At 47.3% G+C, this 20,113-nt stretch overlaps 1 protein-coding gene across 2 annotated transcripts in view; it reads right to left on the minus strand.

The window, feature by feature from the left end:
* GAB2 (GRB2 associated binding protein 2) overlaps positions 1-20,113 on the minus strand; it is a 148,834-nt gene that overhangs the window by 2,015 nt on the left and 126,706 nt on the right. For both annotated transcript variants that reach the window (XM_081002093.1, XM_081002094.1), the window contains exons 3-9: positions 15,524-15,764; positions 10,033-10,619; positions 7,343-7,437; positions 5,862-6,144; positions 2,555-2,645; positions 952-1,054; positions 152-277 (exon numbers count right to left, since the gene is read on the minus strand). In XM_081002093.1, the coding sequence (XP_080858219.1) occupies positions 152-277; positions 952-1,054; positions 2,555-2,645; positions 5,862-6,144; positions 7,343-7,437; positions 10,033-10,619; positions 15,524-15,764 (1,526 nt within the window). The remainder of the gene's footprint in view (positions 1-151; positions 278-951; positions 1,055-2,554; positions 2,646-5,861; positions 6,145-7,342; positions 7,438-10,032; positions 10,620-15,523; positions 15,765-20,113) is intronic.

Consider the following 20,113-nt stretch of genomic DNA (forward strand, 5'->3'; position numbering starts at 1 on the left):
AAAATTCAAAGTTCAGAAATCAATTTAGGGGTATATCCGTCTAATAAATATTAGATAATCACCAGGGCTAGCAGAAAGTGCACTGCTTGAATGGGACAGAACATTCCTTGTTTGCACCCCATCTGATTAATGCAAAGTCTTTGGCCTATACCTTTCTGTGAGGGCCAGGTGAGCTCGGCTGGAAGTCCAGAGCCAGGTAATCGACATTTCCTGTGCTCTTTTTCGTGGCTGGGCTGCTTGTGCCGCTGGGGATGGGCGAGGCAGAGACAGGGTTTTGCTGGAAAAGACAAATAAAGAAGGAACAAGTGAAAAAGAAACCACAATCAGAGGCCAAGGTCTGTTCTTGGACTTCTGCTCATGGTTTTCCCAGTAGTGATGTATGGAAGTGAGAGCTGGACCCTAAAGAAGGCTGATCGCCAAATAATTGATGCTTTTGAATTATGGTGCTGGAGGAGCTCTTGAGAGTCCCGTGGACTGCAAGAAGATCAAACCTCTCCATTCTGAAGGAAATCAGCCCTGAGTGCTCACTGGAAGGACAGATCCTGAAGCTGAGGCTCCAATACTTTGGCCACCTCATGAGAAGAGAAGACTCCCTGGAAAAGACCCTGGTGTTGGGAAAGATGGAGGGCGCAAGGAGAAGGGGACGACAGAGGATGAGATGGCTGGACAGTGTTCTCGAAGCTACCAGCATGAGTTTGACCAAACTGCGGGAGGCAGTGGAAGACAGAAGTGCCTGGTGTGCTCTGGTCCAGGGGGTCACGAAGAGTCGGACACGACTAAACGACTAAAGAACAACAACAAAAGATGGAGGGCATCCACCAGGGGTTCTATTGCTGCTCACCCTCTGCTAAAATGTGAGCTGGGGTTGGGACTGCTAAGGACAAGAGAGGGAGACGGAGTATGGAGAGAGAACTCGTGTTGTACTGAGAGATGGATTCTGCAGGGACTTACCATGGCCACGTAATTCTCTTCGCTGTCTCCGGAGTCTGTGCTGGTGATGCTCTGGGTGGAGATGGGACGACAGTATTGGGAAAAGTTGGAGTTGAAGGTCTGGCTGTAATGAGAGTTGAGAAGATGAGTTGGGCTAGGCGAGGTGCCATACACATCCTGTTTCCGCCCCCTGAAATATACTTGGAGTCGAGAGTGGATTTCATGCTCTTTATTCAGCTCATAGTGGTGAGGAGGAATGGAAGTTCCCCCAGAATGTCTGCTTTATATACATTATTTACACAATGGGCCCCACGTTATTGGCTAATTCCGGGATTCTCCTGTAGGCCAATCAGGTTGCGGATTCACTTCTACCTGGAGCTGGATTGGGTGGCTCCTGTGGACCAATCGGACTGCTGCCTTCTGGATCCTATTGCTCTAGGACCAATCAGACTGCTGCATTTTGGATCCTATTCAACTCAGTACATAACACCCCCATTTGCACAATCTGCTGGCATGTTGAATGGGGACTCTGCACATGCCCCAACAGCTTTCCCCCGGAAAACTTGCTCTTTGGTGCTAAATCGGAACCAACGGCAATCCATGGAGAACTCAATTGCTGTTTGTTCCAATTGAGTGCTAAAACTGTGAGTTTTCCCGGGGGAAAGAAGAGAGGAAAACGATGTGTGAATAAGCCCTTCTTCAACCCTCTGTTGACCCCATGGAGGGCCCTTGCCCTGTTTCATGGGCAAGATCTTCACTTAAGGAGGCTGGTCGCTTTGAGAGCAAAGAAATACGAATTTGGAATACGATAGTTGGATTAAGCTCTGGAATAAAGATATGAAGTTCACTGCTTGTGTTTCCTTAAGAGAAAACATGGAAAAAATGATGTACAGATGGTACATCACCCCTGTAAAATTAGGAAAAATCTATAAGAACGGAGATAAAATGTGCTGGAGGTGTAAAAACAAGGAAGGTAGTTTTTACCACATGTGGTGGACTTGTGAAAAAATCAAGAACTTCTGGGAGCTCATTTATAATGAACTAAAAAAAATGTTTAAATATACTTTTGTTAAAAAACCTGAAAATTTTCTTTGGGGAATGATTGGCAATGAAATTAAGAAAGAGGACCAGACCTTATTCCAGTACGCAACAACAGCTGCTATAATTTTAATCGCCCAAAATTGGAAATCAATCAATATCCCAACAGTAAGAGATTGGCAAAGTAAATTATTTGAATATTCAGAATTGGCAAAATTAACACAAAAAATTAGAGACCAGAAAGAAACAAAGTTTATTAAAGAATGGAATAAATTCATGACCTATATTGAAGTAGATTTAAAAAATCCAAAGATCACAGTAGGCTTAATATAACCCTTCGACATACAAAAGTTTTAAAGATAAACTGCGGGGAAAAATGTATTGCATAACCCAAAACTGAGGTGGAGGGAAGTCAATAACTTACACGTTTGTCTTTGTTTTTTTTGTTTTCTTATAATTAAGTTATGTTGTTCTTATTTTTTTTTTTTTCCCCGTGAAGAATTTATTTTCTGTACATATGTGTGTATGAAAATTAATAAAGAGAAATTTAAAAAAAAAGAGAGAGAGCAAAGGGTCCTTTACTCACCCAGGCCTGGACCAGGATTTGGTGACGGGCGACTTGAAGGGAAGTTCATCGATAACGGTGTTGTTCCTCAAGTCCAGAGGTGTTGGCTTTGCTGGAGCGGAAAGAGATCTGAGTAAGGCCTGAGCAATCGTTTAACGGACACTTGATTGAATGGACTTGTCAGGGGACTGCCATCGGAACAGGGGAGGGAGGCAGGGGGGCCGTTGGGATACAGAGTGTCTCCAGAAATCCTGAGGAGCAGCTCCTTCTCCAGCGGTGAGGAAAGCCACACCTCCAGTGAAGGAGAGAGGGGAGGGACCAGCCAAGTGGGGGAGGGGCTTGAGGATACTGATGAGAGCAGATGAAGGTGATTGACTACATGGAATTGGCAGAAATGACTGGCAGAATCCGAGACCAGGGAGAAGAGTCGGTGAAAGAAGACTGGAAGAAATTTAAAGACTATTTACAGAAATATTGTAAAATTAATGAATCTTAGAAGGAGGTTGGATAGAAACTAAGTGGTTTCCAGCTGTAATGCTTTAAGAGATACGAAAAAAGGTTTACAAATGGGTAAAAGCTTAATGGTAAGGATTTGTTGAACTAACAAACTGAACTGGAATACAAAAAAGGAAGGTATGAGGAGGTCCGGGGAAATAAGTGTAGGGAAGATAGGTTTGGAAAATCAATGTCTTTTTAACTGTTTTATTTTGTATGTTTCCTTTTTATTCTTTATTTTTTTTGTTATATTTTAAAAACGTTTTTTTTTTTTTTGTACTCTGTATTTTTTTTTGTATTTCTTGAAACTTTAATAAATATCATTAGAAAAAAAAACAAAACTGAACTGGAATACAAAAAAGGGAGGTACGAGGAGGTCCGGGGAAATAAGTGTAAGGAAGATATGTTATGGAAAGTTAACGTGTTTTTTTTTTTTAACTGTTTTTATCTTGTATGTTTTTCTTTAATTTTCTTTTTTTTTTGTTATATCTTAAAAACTTTATTCTTTTTTCTGTATTTTGTATTTTCTTGTATTTTTATTTTTTGTTTTTGTATTCTTTGAACCTTTAATAAATATCATTTAAAAAAAAAAAAAGAGAGGATACTGCTGAGAGCCCCAGCGCCTCACATAGCCAGGCTGGCCAGGAGGGATGCACGCCCCTTCTGCTCAGCCTGCGCAGAGGGGTGAAACGTAAGGAAGGGAGGTGGAGGCTTGGGGTACCAAAGCTCTTCTGTTGGGGCAGAAGCCGGAAGGGGCCACTCCTGGATTCTGCAAGTGACTAAGACGGACATGAACTTTGAGTTTCTGCACTGTAAATACCGTATTTTTCACTCTATAGGACGCACTTTTTCCCCTCCAAAAATTAAAGGGAAATGTGTATGCGTCGTATAGAGCGAATGCAGGCTGCGTGGCTAAGCCCAAAGCCAGAACAGCTGCGCAGCGCTCCGTCTCCCTGTTCTAGCTTGCGGATGGCTGCGCAAAGCCTCCGCACGGCAGCGGGGTGCCTTCACCCCGCTGCCCTGCGGAGGCTACAAAGGCTGTCCCCGAAGCCTCAAGCCTTTGGAGTGCAGCGGGAACTCGCGCTGCGCTCCAAAGGCTTTGGGTCTGCGAAAGGAACCCGAAGCCTTTGGAGCGCAGCGAGAGGTCCTGCTGCACTCCAAAGGCTTCAGGGATCTTTGAGGCTGGCGGTGGAGGAAAGCAGCGCTTCCCCCTACTGCCAGCCCCAGAAGTTCGGGCGGCAGCGGTGGGGGAAAGCAGCGCTTCCCCCCGCCAGCCCCAAAGAGCAGGTTGAAAGGAACCTGAAGCCTCCGGAGCCCAGCGGGAACTCCTGCCACGCTTCAGAGGCTTCGGGTTGCCTTCACTGAAGCCCGGAGAGCGAGAGGGGTCAGTGCGCACCGACCCCTCTCACTCTCCAGGCTTCCAAGGTAGCTACCTGAAGCCTCCAGAGCGCAGCAGGAACTCCCGCTGCGCTCCGGAGGCTTTGGGTGAATGCACCTTGAACACACCTTGTTTTAGAGGGGGAGAACAAGAACCCCCCTGTTCTCCCCCTCCTATGGTCCGGTGCGTCCTATAGAGCGAAAAATACAGTAGTTTGCACCAATAAAACCTGTAAAAGACAGGTCGGAGTCTTGCCTGGTTACTCACGAGCAACCACCACCTGCATCTGACAGGACTGATCGAAAAAACAGGAATCTGGCAGGCGTCTGGTCAGCCACTGTGAGAACAGAATGCTGGACTAGCTGTTGGCCTGATCTAGAAGGTTCTTCTTAGGTTCTTATGGCAGAGACTGGCAGCCTCCTGAGGTGCGGATATTAGCCTCTAAACGCAGCTTCAAGCCACAACAGTTGCCACACGCATTGCAAAAATATTGAATCGCCCGCAGAAGAAAAGGGCAGGAAAGCGGTGCCTTTCCTTCCCTGAACTAAATGAATGCAAAAAACCTCCCAAAATAACACCCAGTCCCCTGAAATGAGGGATAAGCTAGGGTACCTACACCTACCTCACAGGGTTGTTGCGAAGGGGGAAAAATGGGGAGGGAAAACACATGTAAACTATCTTGAGCTCCTTGGAGGCAAGGGTGGCCAAGGGCGGTTTTCTTTTCTTTTCTTTTTGAATTTTTATTAAGTACAAATTAGAAAACATACCTATTTACAACAAAGAAAAATACAAAAGAAAAAGAAAATACATATAACCAAGGGAAAAAAATTAGAGAATATTTTGTCTCTTTTCATAATTACAGTTATTTATACCTCTATAAAAAGGGACGCGGGTGGCGCTGTGGGTTAAACCACAGAGCCTGGGGCTTGCCGATCAGAAAGGCGGTGGTTTGAATCCCCGCGATGGGGTGAGCTCCCGTTGCTCGGTCCCTGCTCCTGCCAACCTAGCAGTTCGAAAGCACGTCAAAGTGCAAGTAGATAAATAGGTACCGCTCCAGTGGGAAGGTAAACGGCGTTTCCGTGCACTGCTCTGGTTCGCCAGAAGCGGCTTAGTCATGCTGGCCACATGACCCAGAAGCTGTACGCCGGCTCCCTCGGCCAATAAAGATGAGCGCCGCAACCCCAGAGTCGGCCACGACTGGACCTAATGGTCAGGGGTCCCTTTACCTTTATACCTCTATAAAATGCTATTCACAATAAAGCAGTGAAATGAAAGTTAAGATATCAGAAAAAAGAACAAAGAAAAATAAAGAAGTAAAATAAAAAGATCATAGATGAAAATTTTTAAAAGTAGATAAGTACTCACAATACATAGCCGTTTCCCGTCCATATTTATATTCAATTGTATAATTTCATCTTGTCTGCCAAGGGCGGTTTGGAGGGGAGTGGAGCTTACCTTTGCGGTCTGGCTTGAGATTGCGGTTGACGGGCGGGGGCTGGATTTCGCTCATCCTCCTGTGCAGCTGAGAACTGCTGCTACCTTTGTGGACCGGGAAGGTAGAGGAGGACATGCCCATCACGTCCAGGTGGTGAGGCCCAGGGCTCATGGGGATGTAGAGGTGCTGGGAGTTGTCGTTTGACCTCTCTGTGCTGATCAGGACCGAAGAGCCTGGGTTCATGGGGACATAGTTGTCTTCCGAGTCCGCGCTGTGAGAGCGAGCCACCGTCGCCTTGTTTTGCTGGGGAAGGGAGAAAGTGGTGACACATGAATGGGAGGCAAGTCGGTGAGGAAAGGCGGCAAAGGGGGAAGACTCAGGTTCTAGGTCAGGGGTCAGCAAACTTTTTCAGCACTGTCCCTCAGACTTTGTGGGGGGGGGCGGACTATATTTTGAAGGTGGGGGAAATGAACGAATTCCTATTCTCCACAAATAACCCAGAGATGCATTTTAAATAAAAGGACACATTCTACTCATGTAAAAACACGCTGATTCCCGGACTGTCTGTGGGCCGGATTTAGAAGGCGACTGGGCCGGAACGCGGGTTAAGGGTGGCGCTGTGGGTAAATCCTCAGCGCCTAGGGCTTGCCGATCGCATGGTCGGCGGTTCGAATCCCCGCAGCGGGGTGAGCTCCCGTCTGCGGTCCCAGCTCCTGCCCACCTAGCAGTTCAAAAGCACCCTTAAGTGCAAGTAGATAAATAGGTACCGCTTTATAGTGGGAAGGTAAACGGCGTTTCCGTGTGCTGCGCTGGTGCCGGCTCGCCAGAGCAGCTTCGTCACGCTGGCCACGTGACCCGGAAGTGTCTCCGGACAGCGCTGGCCCCCGGCCTCTTAAGTGAGATGGGCGCACAACCCTAGAGTCGGACACGACTGGCCCGTACGGGCAGGGGTACCTTTACCTTTACCTGGGCCGGAACTGGCCTCTGGGCTTTAGTTTGCCTACCCATGGACTAGGTCTTTGGAATTTTTTGCAAGGTAGCTTTCTGAGAAGCACAGATTTTATATTATTTATATATTGAATTTACATACCGCCCTATACCTGGGAGTCTCAAGGTGGTGCAAAAAAATCAAGACATAAAACCACAAAAATAAAAATAAAAACAACAACCCAATAGCCCCTCCCACCAAAAAACACCACATTTTAAAAGGGCATAGGATGTAAATCGGAACAACCAAAGGCCTGGTTAAAAAGGAACATTTTTGCCTGGCGCCTAAAGGTGTATAATGAAGGTGCCAGTTGAACTTCCCTGGGGAGAGCATTCCAGATGGGGAGCCACTGCAGAAAAGGCCCCGTTCTCCTGTTGCCACCCTCCGAACCTCTTGAGGAGGGGGTACATGAAGGAGGGCCTCAGAAGATGATCTCAGGGTATATATGTATGTATAGAAAACCTCAAGTTGCTAGTCCTTAGGACTCCAGCTAACTGAGCACCCATAGCTTACCAGATATGAGTTGAATCCAGCGTTCACAGACTCTGTCGACTGAACTGCACTGCTGCTGCCGTGCTGAGGATATTCATAGGTTTCACAAGACGAAGCTGAAATCAGTGACATTGAAATCGCAGTTAACAAACAGTAAACAAAGTTTATTAAGAGGATCAGCTGAGTGGGTTCTCCAAATTCCTTTTAGACGGAGAACAAACAAAAGCCAAAATTCCTACAGTGCAGATTTCATGAGCGTTGGATGAAGTTGTACATTATCTACACCCTCGGGGGCAACTGACTAATGCAGGTCACACAACAGATAGAGCTCTTTCCTTCAACATGCTACCACCACTTATTGCACCACGCTGTCTAACAGTAGAGCCGGACAGGCCCCAGAACTGGGGGGAAATTTGTCCCGCCTCTGTTTTTTTTACATCAAGGTCCTTCTGGAACAGGAATTCTATTTCTGAGCGACGGAGATGGAAGAGTGTCGTCTCCATGTATTGTTGGCATCCGTCTGTCTCTAGAGATAATGGAGTGCACCTCCAGGGGTGAAGGGAAACTCAAGTGACCTCTCTGGGGCGCAAGCCTGGGCAACTTGTATGGAGGTCTTGGGCTGCCCAGAAGACAAGATCCCGCTCCCAGCCTTGATGAGATGGTCCAAAGGAAAGCTGAGCAAGATGTCTGACACCAGCATGGCTGCAGGAGTTGCTGGAAGGAGGCGTACAAGGTACCATCCAATCATCTTAGAGACTCCACTTTGTATTTGTGGAGAGTTGACTCCTTAACCTTTTCTTCTCCTGAAGATGTCTCACAAAGCAGTGGAGCTTTAGGACCACAGTTTTCCCTCTCCTAGATGGGCTACCATCCCAAGTGGATGAGACCCAAATGCCCCTCACTTCCCTTTATAGCATATGCAAGAAATCACCTTCTTGGCCGTTGGACCCACTTTTGGTCTCATCTGCCAGAGCTGTCTTTGCATGCAGGTAAAGTCCCCAACTCACTGTCAGGGTTCAGGGAACCGGATCCCTCCCTCTGTGGTAGTGAATAAGCAAATCAAACAAAAGGAGCGTTCTTACCAGTTAGTTTCTTTAATTATCACAGCGAGAGACACTGGCTCCCAGTACGTTTCCGAGCACAATTCGAAGTGTTGGTGCTGACCTTTCAAGCCCTAAACGGCCTCGGCCCAGTATACCTGAAGGAGCGTCTCCACCCCCATCATTCTGCCCGGACGCTGAGGTCCAGCACCAGGGCCTTCTGGCGGTTCCCTCACTGCGAGAAGTGAGGTTACAGGGAACCAGGCAGAGGGCCTTCTCGGTAGTGGCGCCTGCCCTGTGGAACGCCCTCCCAGCAGATGTCAAGGCAATAAACAACTATTTTACTTTTAAAAGACAACTGAAGGCAGCCCTGTTTAGGGAAGTTTTAAATGTCTGACGCTGTATTGTTTTTAATATTCGGTTGGAAGCCGCCCAGAGTGGTGGGGAAACCCAGCCAGATGGGCAGAGTATGTATGTATGTATGTATGTATGAATGAATAAAAAATATTATTATTATTATTGGAATGTATATATCTCTCTAGAAATGGCATTGTTCCCAGGAAAGGCTCACACCCTCTGTCCCTAGTAATTTATGCCACGTTGGGTAATCTGAGCTGGTTGCCCCTGCGCCCTCTGTTCTATCACTTTCCAAGCCTGCCTAGTCTTAGGCGAAGGGGGGCGGGTCAGGAATGCTGTCCAAGGACACTGAATCTGCCAGCTGTCTCCTAGTGTTTCCTCTTCTAGCTGTTCCTCACCCAGTATTTCCCAGCTTCTGCCTTCTGAACCATGCCCCTCTGCAAACCACTGTTCTAAATCAATACTGTCCTCCTGCCCTTGGGAAGGTTCAGGAGAGGGGGGGGGCTCCCACCATTCTTCCTCAGTCCAGCCCCTGACACTCACTGAGGGTTGGATACTCACTGGTTGCCCTCAGCTGTTTTAGCCGGTCAGTGGGTATGGCCGCTGTCCCATGCTGGCAGCTTCTAGGAGCTGATTGCAAGGTGGGGACCAAAGGTGGACAAGCTACCCCTGAAGGAGCATGACCTGTCCCCATCAGAGGTACTGCTCCTCCCCTAACAGCCCAGGCACCCCAGCTCCTGCCCAAAGAATTGGAGAACTACTGGCAGTCATAGCAGCATAGCCACCTACAGTGGTTCCTCGGGTTAAGTACCGTATTTTTTGCTCTATAAGACTCACTTTTTCCCTCCTAAAAAGTAAGAGGTAATGTATGTGCGTCTTATGGGGCGAATGCAGGCTGCACAGCTATCCCAGAAGCCAGAACAGCAAGAGGGATCGCTGCTTTCGCTGCACAGCGATCCCTCTTGCTGTTCTGGCTTCTGGGATTCAGAATATTTTTTTTTTGTTTTCCTCCTCCAAAAACTAGGTGCGTCTTATGGTCTGGTGCGTCTTATAGAGCAAAAAATACGGTACTTAATTCGTTCCGGAGGTCCGTTCTTAACCTGAAACTGTTCTTAACCTGAAGCACCACTTTAGCTAATGGGGCCTCCTGCTGCCGCCACGCGATTTCTGTTCTCATCCTGAAGCAAAGTTCTTAACCCAAGGTAATATTTCTGGGTTAGCGGAGTCTGTAACCTGAAGCGTATGTAACCTAAAGCGTATGTAACCCGAGGTACCACTGTATAGTCATCCAGTGCAAAGAGCCCTGATACTCACCTCGATGCAGCCGGCAGTTCTCCATGGCAGGCAGCGTATTCCTTCTGGGAATGGTAGCAGCAACGGAGCCCACGCCTAGGCCTTCGCTGTCCAGCAGGCGTTGCTGAGGGCTGCCCCATCGTGTCTCTGCCTGCCCTGGTTTAGGTGGCCTTGGTGGGGGAGTGGCGGGCGTTTCGTTGGAGGCCACCCCCAGGGTGTTGTGGTTCTTGTCCAGCGTGAATGTCCTTGGAATCTGATAAATCGATAAAGGAGTGCCAGGGACGTCGTACGAGTCAGTGGACAGCTCCCCAAAGTCCTTGCAAAGGGTGTTGTTGGGGGTTTTGAAGGTGTACACCTCCTCGCTATCCGTTTCGGAACCCGTGAGGCTGGATTTGGTGTGCGTGTAGCACCCGAAACTCCTCGGAAGGTCGTAGGCACTGTCCCTGAGCTCCGAGTTGTGCCGGCTTGGCTTGGGCAAGCTGTAGAAGCCATGGACTTGCCCGCCCACCCCGTTGACACAGTGCCCGTTCCCCTGAGACAGCTTCTGGACAGATGGGTCGCTTCTCATGAAGAACGAGGATCTTGTGGCTTGAGAGAAACTAGCACTTCTAAAACGAAAAGTGGGAGAGAAGCCGTGAGGTAGAGATTCACATTGGGCACTGCCTATGGTGACAGCAGTCACAAAATTAAAAGACGCCTGCTTCTGGGGAGGAAAGCAATGACAAACCTAGACAGCATCTTAAAAAGCAGAGACATCACCTTGCCGACAAAGGTCCGTATAGTTAAAGCTATGGTTTTCCCAGTAGTGATGTATGGAAGTGAGAGCTGGACCATAAAGAAGGCTGAGCGCCGAAGAATGGATGCTTTTGAATTATGGTGCTGGAGGAGACTCTTGAGAGTCCCATGGACTGCAAGAAGATCCAACCAATCCATTCTGAAGGAAATCAGCCCTGAGTGCTCACTGGAAGGACAGATCCTGAAGCTGAGCCTCCAATACTTTGGCCGCCTCATGAGAAGAGAAGACTCCCTGGGAAAGACCCTGATGTTGGGAAAGATGGAGGGCACAAGGAGAAGGGGATGACAGAGGACCAGATGGTTGGACAGTGTTCTCGAAGCTACCAGCATGAATTTGACCAAACTGTGGGAGGCAGTGGAAGACAGGAATGCCTGGCGTGCTCTGGTCCGTGGGGTCACGAAGAGTCGGACACGACTAAACAACAACAAATATCTTCCTATAGAAATAGAAATGTAACGTGTCATCACGTTCTGCAGCATGCTGAACAGCCGGCCGGGTGAGCTGTTTAACAGAGGGAGGGAAGTCACCTTCCTCCCCGTTAAAGACGTCTGCAGTGAGGTGTAACATGGCAGGGGGGCTTCACATAGCAGTTTAGCAAGCTGCTTTGTGAAGCACCTCTCCAACTCCATTAACATTTGGAAAATGCAATCTAATTTAGGGATAGGTGGGGATTTGTCAGAGAAGTCTCAGTACCTCAACAAATTATAATTTTTACGATTCTTGGAGAAATGTTGTAACAGGCTGGTATAAAACTTAAATGGGTTTACAGTGTAGAGACGCTAACCTCTCAGACCCCAACTGTGGGATCGTAGCAGTAACTGGTCTGTGTGATGTGATCTTACGTACGGCTCTGAGCTTCACATAGTGGCCTGTAAAATGGTGAATAATTGTCTTGGGTCACACAAGTGTTGAGAAAGGAAATTTGCAGCCTTGGCAACAATGAAGATGAGTACTATGGGATACAATTACTCACAGTTCATTGCAACGACAATCCCAGAGCTGGTTACATAAGCTATTAAAATAGCAGAGAGACAATAAAATATTGCAAATAAATGGAGCATGTGACTTGCAGCAAGCAGAAAATCGAAAGGGTAATTGCAAACAGGCACTATGCCCAGCAAACGCCTAAGTGTTTGGGTGGCACCTAAAACTCTTAGGAACTGGCGCCAGCTGCATCTCAGAAAGGATGAAGTTCTATAACTGAGGGGGCCACCACCAAGAAAGCCGTCCCTTGGGTTGCGGCACTGCAAATATCAAATAGCTCCACCTCCACCAGGAGGACCCCCCTCACAGATGTGAATGCACTAATGTGCACACACTCACACCAAATCTTAATAAACACACATAATTTTTAATTATTATTTTTTTAAGAGAAAGTGCAAGGGAAGCTCATTCAGTCAACCCAACAGCTGGGATTTAAATTTAAGAATTTAAAGGTAAAGGACCCCTAGGCAGTTAAGTCCAGTCAAAGGCAACTATGGGGCGCGGTGCTCATCTCGCCTTTCAGGCCGCTTCTGGCACAATGGGACACTGTGACGGAAGCCAGACTGCACGGAAATGCCGTTTACGTTCCCGCCGCAGTGGTACCTATTTATCTACTTGCACTGGCGTTCTTTTGAACTGCTCGGTTGGCAGGAGCTGGGACAGAGCAATGGGAGCTCGCCCCGTTGCGGGGATTCGAACCGCCGACCTTCTGATCGGCAAGCCCAAGAGGCTCAGTGGTTTAGACCACAGCACCACCCGCGTCCCATTGCTGCACAATGGAACTTCCCCTTTCTCTCTGATCCCCTGAAAATTCCAAATGCTCTAGCAGGTCCTCCAACCCTCTGGAGAGGAGTTTTGAGGTGTGTCAGTGGTGGTGAAATTGGGGAAGCTCCACTGCTGAAGCAGACATCTATTCCTCTCATGCGGTGCCATTCCTGGATGCAACCCATGCTGTTGAAAGGTCCCAAATGGCTGGATGCAAAGGGTTTTTAATGACCTTCCATTAAGTTCCATCAGAAGTAAAGCATACTTTTAATTATTAATGAAAAACAGATGTAGGGGTGAAATTCTCTTGAACCCGGGAAAGCCCTGGGGTTCACCGAGAATCCAGCTGTGATTCAAGCATGTTGGGACCTTCTGATTCACACGGCTGGTGCCTCTCCAGCTGTCGCCCACCGTCCTTTGGGCCATTTATGGGTCCCTTCCTCTCATCCTTCCCACATCACGTTCCCAGCACGTTCCAGTATGGTTTGATGGGAAGGAAAAGGCAATAAGCGTTCCTCCTCTAGGGAAACACAAAACAAGTATAATGATAACAAACCAACTGGGACCAAAAGAAACGGAAAGCCATAACACTGCTAGAATAAAGAAGGCTGATATATGGAAGTGAGAGCTAGACCATAAAGAAGGCTGATCGCCGAAGAATTGATGCTTTTGAATTATGGTGCTGGAGGAGACTCTTGAGAGTCCCATGGTCTGCAAGAAGATCAAACCGATCCATTCCGAAGGAAATCAGCCCTGGGCGCTCACTAGAAGGACAGATCCTGAAGCTGAGGGTCCAATACTCTGCCCACCTCATGAGAACAGAAGACTCCCTGGAAAAGACCCTGATGTTGGGAAAGATGGAGGGCACAAGGAGAAGGGGACAGCAGAGGACGAGATGGTTGGACAGTGTTCTCAAAGCTACCAGCATGAGTTTGACCAAACTGCGGGAGGCAGTGGAAGACAGGAGTGCCTGGCGTGTTCTGGTCCATGGGGTCACGAAGAGTCGGACACGACTAAACGACTAAACAACAACAGCAGATCGAAGCAGTTGAGTGGGAACATGTAGAGCCAGGAGATACATGTTCACACAAAAGTTTCAACCAAAAGATCATGGTATAAGGCAGCTTCTGTGCCGTACTGCTTCATCACCAGTAGGTGGAGCTATGTATAAAACGACTACAGGATTATTATTATTTTTTGCATGATGGGCCTCTTTTATTCCCAAAACACAGCTCTTTTTGCAGAACAATTGCAAAGTAAGATGTGTCTTGAAAGACCAGCAGCTGCCTCTTGTCGTTTGAGCTTCAGACTACTCTCAGATCTCTTGCCACTAAGGCTAAATGGCTGTGCCCCAAGTTTTATAGAACAGTGGTTTTTGAAGAAGGGTTTATTTCCTGATTTTTAACTGCATGGATGAGGCAACGAGGCACAATGCCTGGTGAGGAATACCGTAAGTGGAACATGCTGTTACTATTGCTGCTTGATTTTACTGGATTGTATCCAATGTTTGCCCTACTCTGAGTAGTACCATTGAAACTAATGGACCTAAGATAGTAACAGCTGTTCATTTCAAGTGTTGCCCTCCAAGTAGGAAGAACTCTGGGCACTACCCATTGTGCTTAATTGCCCCAAGCCATCCTGAGCATTGCAAATTCATTGGAAGGGCAGAGTGTGACGTTATTAAAAATAAACAATGGCTCTCAGGCGCTGAGCTTGCAGGCAACAAAGAATATGCAATGAGTGAACCTGTCAATTTTGGCTTCTCGTTTTTCCAGTCTGAAGTTCAGCACCTAACATTTCCACCTCAGTTTGCGATTATTATTGTTTTAAAGTCCTCCTGAAAATTCACCAGCAATTTTAGTGTGAATTTCTCCTAAACCACAGAGCCTAGGGCTTGCTGATCAAAAGGTTGGCGGTTCAAATCCCTGTGACGGGGTGAGCTCCCATTGTTCGGTCCCTGCTGCTGCCCACCTAGCAGTTCGAAAGCACGTCAAAGTGCAAGTAGATAAATAGGTACTGCTCCGGCGGGAAGGTAAACGGCATTTCCGTGCGCTGCTCTGGTTCACCAGAAGCGGTTTAGTCCTGCTGGCCACATGACCTAGAAGCTGTCTGCAGACAAACGCTGGCTCCCTCAGCCAGTAAAGCGAGATGAGCACCACAACCCCAGAGTCGTCCATGACTGGACCTAATGTTCAGGGGTAAAAGTAAAGGGACCCCTGACCATTAGGTCCAGTCGCGGACGACTCTGGGGTTGCGGCGCTCATCTTGCTTTATTGGCCGAGGGAGCCGGCGTACAGCTTCCGGATCATGTGGCCAGCATGACTAAGCCGCTTCTGGCGAACCAGAGCAGCGCACGGAAATGCTGTTTACCTTCCCACCGGAGCGGTACCTATTTATCTACTTGCACTTTGACGTGCTTTCGAACTGCTAGGTTGGCAGGCGCAGGGACCGAGCAACGGGAGCTCACCCCGTCGCAGGGATTTGAACCGCCGACCTTCTGATTGGCAAGTCCTAGGCTCTGTGGTTTAACCCACAGCGCCACTCATGCCCCGTTTCTTGAAAGTAGGGTGGTATAAAAATATTAAGGGACCTGCGTCCCTTAATGTTCAGGGGTACCTTTACCTTTTTACTCCTAACAATAGACATTTTTATATGCAATTTTGCCCAGTAAACACATATTCTTGCATAGTATTTCTCCCAATGCTGAAGCATTCTTGTACCTTAACTCCGCTATGATATACAGTTCTATGCACGCTTTAATGTGGCAGATGAATTTTTGCAAACGGTGGTTGGCTAGAAAGCTTCACTGCAAAATTCGCAGAAGTGTGAATTTCGAAGGACCTTTGCGTTTCAGTTTGCGTACCGTTTCAAAAAGTGAGAATTAGGGAGATTCATATTTGATGTGAACTGAATCGAATCTCTCCCCCTACCCACCACCAATCCTTAGCCAAGAGATTCCGGTCCTACCTGGTGTTCTCCGATTTCCTGCTCATACACTGGTGCAGGAAGAGATAGTCTTGAGGGGCACTGGTGGAAAGCGTGGTCCGGATATGGTTGGCGGGTGAATCGAAGGTGAAAAGGGTGGGCTGGCTGGAGTGCGAAGGAGCGGATGACTTCCGTTCTCGCAGGAGCCGCTGGCTGGAGCCACTCAGCTCAGCCGGGGAGGAACGTGGCCCGTGAATGACAGAAGGAATGTTTCTTAGAGAATCTGCACAGGAAGAATTGAGGGAGATATTGTCACCCTTAAAATAATAACAACAATAACAACAGCAATAAGGATAACAACAACAACAACAATAATAATTTATATTCTGTCTATCTGGCTGGGTTTCCCCAGCCACTCTGGGTGGATTCCAGCAAAATATTAAAATACAGTGGATGCTCGGGTTGCGAATGTGATCTGTGCAGGAGGCACATTTGCAACTCGCAACGCCGCATCTGAGCACGTGCGAGTTGCGATTCGGCGCTTCTGTGCATGCGCAAAGCGCGATTTAGCGCTTCTGCGCATGCACGACCCCCGAAACCCAGAAGTAACCCGTTCCAGTACTTCTGGGTTTTGGCGGGTCCATAACTCGAAAAAATGCAACCTGAAGCATCTGTAACCCGAGGTATGACTGGACAGTGGTACCTCGGGTTACAGACGCTTCAGGTTACAGACTCTGCTAACCCAGAAATAGTACCTTGGGTTAAGAACTTTGCTTCAGGATGAGAACAGAAATCGCATGCCAGCAGCGCGGTGGCAACGGGAGGCCGCATTAGCTAAAGTGGTACTTCAGGTTAAGAACAGTTTCAGGTTAAGAACGGACCTCTGGAATGAATTAAGTTCTTAACCCGAGGTACCACTGTACAATAATTCATCAAATATTAAAAGCTTCCCTAAACAGGGCTGCCTTCAGATGTCTTCTGAACATCAGATAAAACTTAACAGAGCTATAATGCCCAACATCCAACAAACAAACAAACAAACAAACAAACCACAGTTCCCATGATTCTTTGGAAGAAGCAATGTGCATTAGATATGAAATCAGGGACAGAGAACGAGTGGTTCTTCAGATGTAGAACAATAGAAGTTGGAAGGGACCCTGAGGATCATCTAGTTCAACCCCCTGCAATGCAGGAATATGCAGCTGTCCCATACGGGGATCGAACCTGCAACCTTGGCGTTATCAGACCATGTTCTAGCCAACTGAGCTATCCAACTGAGTCATGCATCTAGATTCCAGTTCCCACCATCCCTAGCTACCAATGGCCATGTTGGCAAGAGGCTGATGGGGAGCCTAATAACCTAAGGATGACGACAAGCTCCTCATCTCCTCTGCCTAAACAAGGTGACTCATCAGTCTCCTATACATTGTCAAGTGATAAAAATAGGCATGTCTGCAGGTTTTCTTTTAGCCGTACCACAAATTCCGTATTTTAGAAAGAATAAAATAACATCAGTACGTGGTTCTGACTGATTGGTTGGTGCCTGTGTGCACCACCGATCAATATTGAACATTAAATTTAATGGTGTCATTATGATATTAAGGAGAAAAGTTCTTTGCATAGCTCAGTACAAGGATAGATTACACGCACAATGCTCAAATTCCATTCTTAGGGCAGAGGAGAGCTACCTGGCAGCTCAGCATGCTATCGGAATTTAAGTCGTCACATTTGCCTAATTTTGCTATTGGTATTACCCTGCGAATCATAATCTGAGGTTCTTCTTTGTGGCCCTCCTACAGGTGAGGTCCGGAGGGTGGCAACACGAGAACAGGGCCTTTTCGGTGGTGGCTCCCCGTCTGTGGAATGCTCTCCCCAGGAAGGCTCGCCTGGTTCCTCCATTACATACCTTTAAGTTCTATGGCCTTTGAAATGTGCTTTTGGGAGGTAGGGTTATTGGCTTGTCATTGTTATGCATTTTGCGCCCTCATTTTGTATTGTTATGTTGTGAACCGCTCTGAGATCTTTGGATGAAGGGCAGTAATAATCTGAGAGGGTCTGGCTAGGGCTGATGGAAATTGAAGTCCAAAACATTTGGAGAGCACCAGGTTAGTGCCCTTATGATTTAGGCAGTTTTATATTCAATCCCAAGGACACGGGTGGCGCTGTGGATTAAACCACAGAGCCTAGGACTTGCCAATCAGAAGGTCGGCGGTTCGAATCCCTGCGACGGGGTGAGCTCCCGTTGCTCGGTCCCTGCTCCTGCCAACCTAGCAGTTCGAAAGCACGTCAAAGTGCAAGTAGATCAATAGGTACCGCTCCGGCGGGAAGGTAAACGCCGTTTCCGTGTGTTGCTCTGGTTCTCCTGAAGCGGCTTAGTCATGCTGGCCACATGACCTGGAAGCTGTACGCCGGCTCCCTCGGCCAATAAAGCGAGATGAGCGCCGCAACCCCAGAGTCGTCCGCGACTGGACCTAATGGTCAGGGATCCCTTTAGCTTTACCTTTTATATTCAATCCCTCGTGGTGCACCCTCCATTTTCACAGCTGCTGCACACGAGGTTCAGAAAGGGAAGAGAAATGTGGAAGGAGGCAGGAGGAAGGGAATTAACCAAATCAGCTCCTGGATAAATAAACCCGTCCGGTTTTTGGGGTTTTGCTTCTTGGTCACGGAAGGAAGTGACAGAGGACTTCCGGTCGGCGCCAGCGTTTAATGGCGGTCCTCGCTTCGAGCTTCGGAGGAGGACTGCTCCGCGAGTTTGGGTCTGACCCGCTACGGCGAGCGGGGGACCCCTAAAATCACAGGCGCTGAAGCCTGTGAACAAGGAGACTCGGTGGGCACCTTTTGCGCCCCCCGGTACTGTGAAAGAGCCTTTTTAAAGGCTACGGAGCGGCATCGGGGGTGAGCGCGGTGCTGAGAGTCGCAACCCAGCCCGTGGAGTGAAGCCGCGTCGCCATGAACGGAGAGCGCCGATTCCTTCCTGAACCAGAAATTCGACTGTAAACCCCGTGAGTAAGACGGAGGGACTGAACGGGACATTTAAATTTAAATCCTGAAATTTGGCTGAAAACGGGAAAGGCATAAATTAAGGAAGTCTGCCTCCCCGATCTGCATGGCAATTAAAGCAACGAAAGAGTAAAGCTGCATTTGAAAGAAAATTATCTTTGAGCTGTCAAACCTGACATTTGATTTAAACTTCCCCCCAGTAAGCAGGAGAAGGGGGGAAGAAAACTGGACACTGTTAATCTGCCTGAAATTAACTGAGGAAAAAAACATCTTCCACTGCCAAATCCCCAGGACGGACTGCCTGAGTAAGGCACCGGGAAAGTGAACTGTCAGTTTAGACTGGATACATGGGACTGGCGGAGTTGACTGGCAGAATCCGTGACCAGGGGAAAGAGACAGTGGAAGAAGATTGGAAGAAATTCAAAGTTTATCTTAGAACTTGTTGTAAAATTCAGGAATGTTAAAATGTCAAGGGGTTGGGAAACAGAGAATTGCAGCTGTAATTAACAATATTAGAAGAACTTAAAAGAAATTGAATTGAATATTTAGTTGTGAGGAGTTGCTGAAGAAATATAAAACAAGGATGCAGAAAAGGGGAGGTATGGGGAAGTCCGGAAAGTAAGGTTTATGAAAAAATGGCTATGAAATTATACATGTTTATATGTTTGTATGTTGGTGTATTGTGTATTGTTTGTTTTTTTATTTTGTGTTTGGAAAATTAATAAAAATTTATTTAAAAAAAAAAAAAAAAGGAAGTGACAGAATGCCAAGAGCTGGCTTTTAAATGTATGGCTGCCAAACTAGTTTTTTTCATTCAATTGGTCTGGGGAGGGGGGAACCCTGAAACATACAAATAAAAAGAGGTACACACCAGGGACGTCGCCAAATTGGGGGGGGGGGCAGGGGCTGATGCCCCCCTAAATCAAGTAAATAAATAAAAATACTTAACTGACTAATCATGTTGCAGATAGCTCGGTTCTGCCCCCCAATAAAGCCTGCGCCGTCATCGCCACCATAAATCCTGGCTCCGTCCATGAAACACACATAATTTTTGGACATACCCTAAAATATAGACCTTTCGGATTGAAGAAATAATAGTAGCTGGAAGAATGATAGGATATATAGTCCCCGTGAACCCGCTGGTAATTTGGTTTGGGTATGCCTCGATAGACGACAGCGGAACGACCTTAAATATTATTTTTCTTTCCTTTGTTAAGGAAATTGGAAATCACAAAAAGAGGAATGCTTTGATCCGGTTTTGCCAAAATTATGCCAATATATCAGTCTCCCACCCCCACAGTATTTAACGAGCGCGTGGCACCCTACGCAGTAATTTTTATTGTTAATGGGGAACTACTTTTATGCTCCAAGTTATCAGTGAACTGGTGATCATTTACTGCTTAAAAACATTAACCAAAAATAGATAAAAAGATGCATGCTGTTTAAACAAGCTAAGTGGGAGGGGGAACAGAGAGAAATATATTTTTGGGGGGGGTTGCTGGAGAGGAAGACGAATGAATCGGGGCGAAGGTTCAGTGCAGGGGCTCTAATGCAGGGGTTTTTTTAAAAGCGCAGAAATACCGTATTTTTTGCTCTATAAGACTCACTTTTTTCCTTCTAAAAAGTAAG

This window comes from Podarcis pityusensis, assembly GCF_964106645.2.
Source record: "Podarcis pityusensis genome assembly, chromosome: 4".
NCBI lineage: Eukaryota > Metazoa > Chordata > Lepidosauria > Squamata > Lacertidae > Podarcis > Podarcis pityusensis.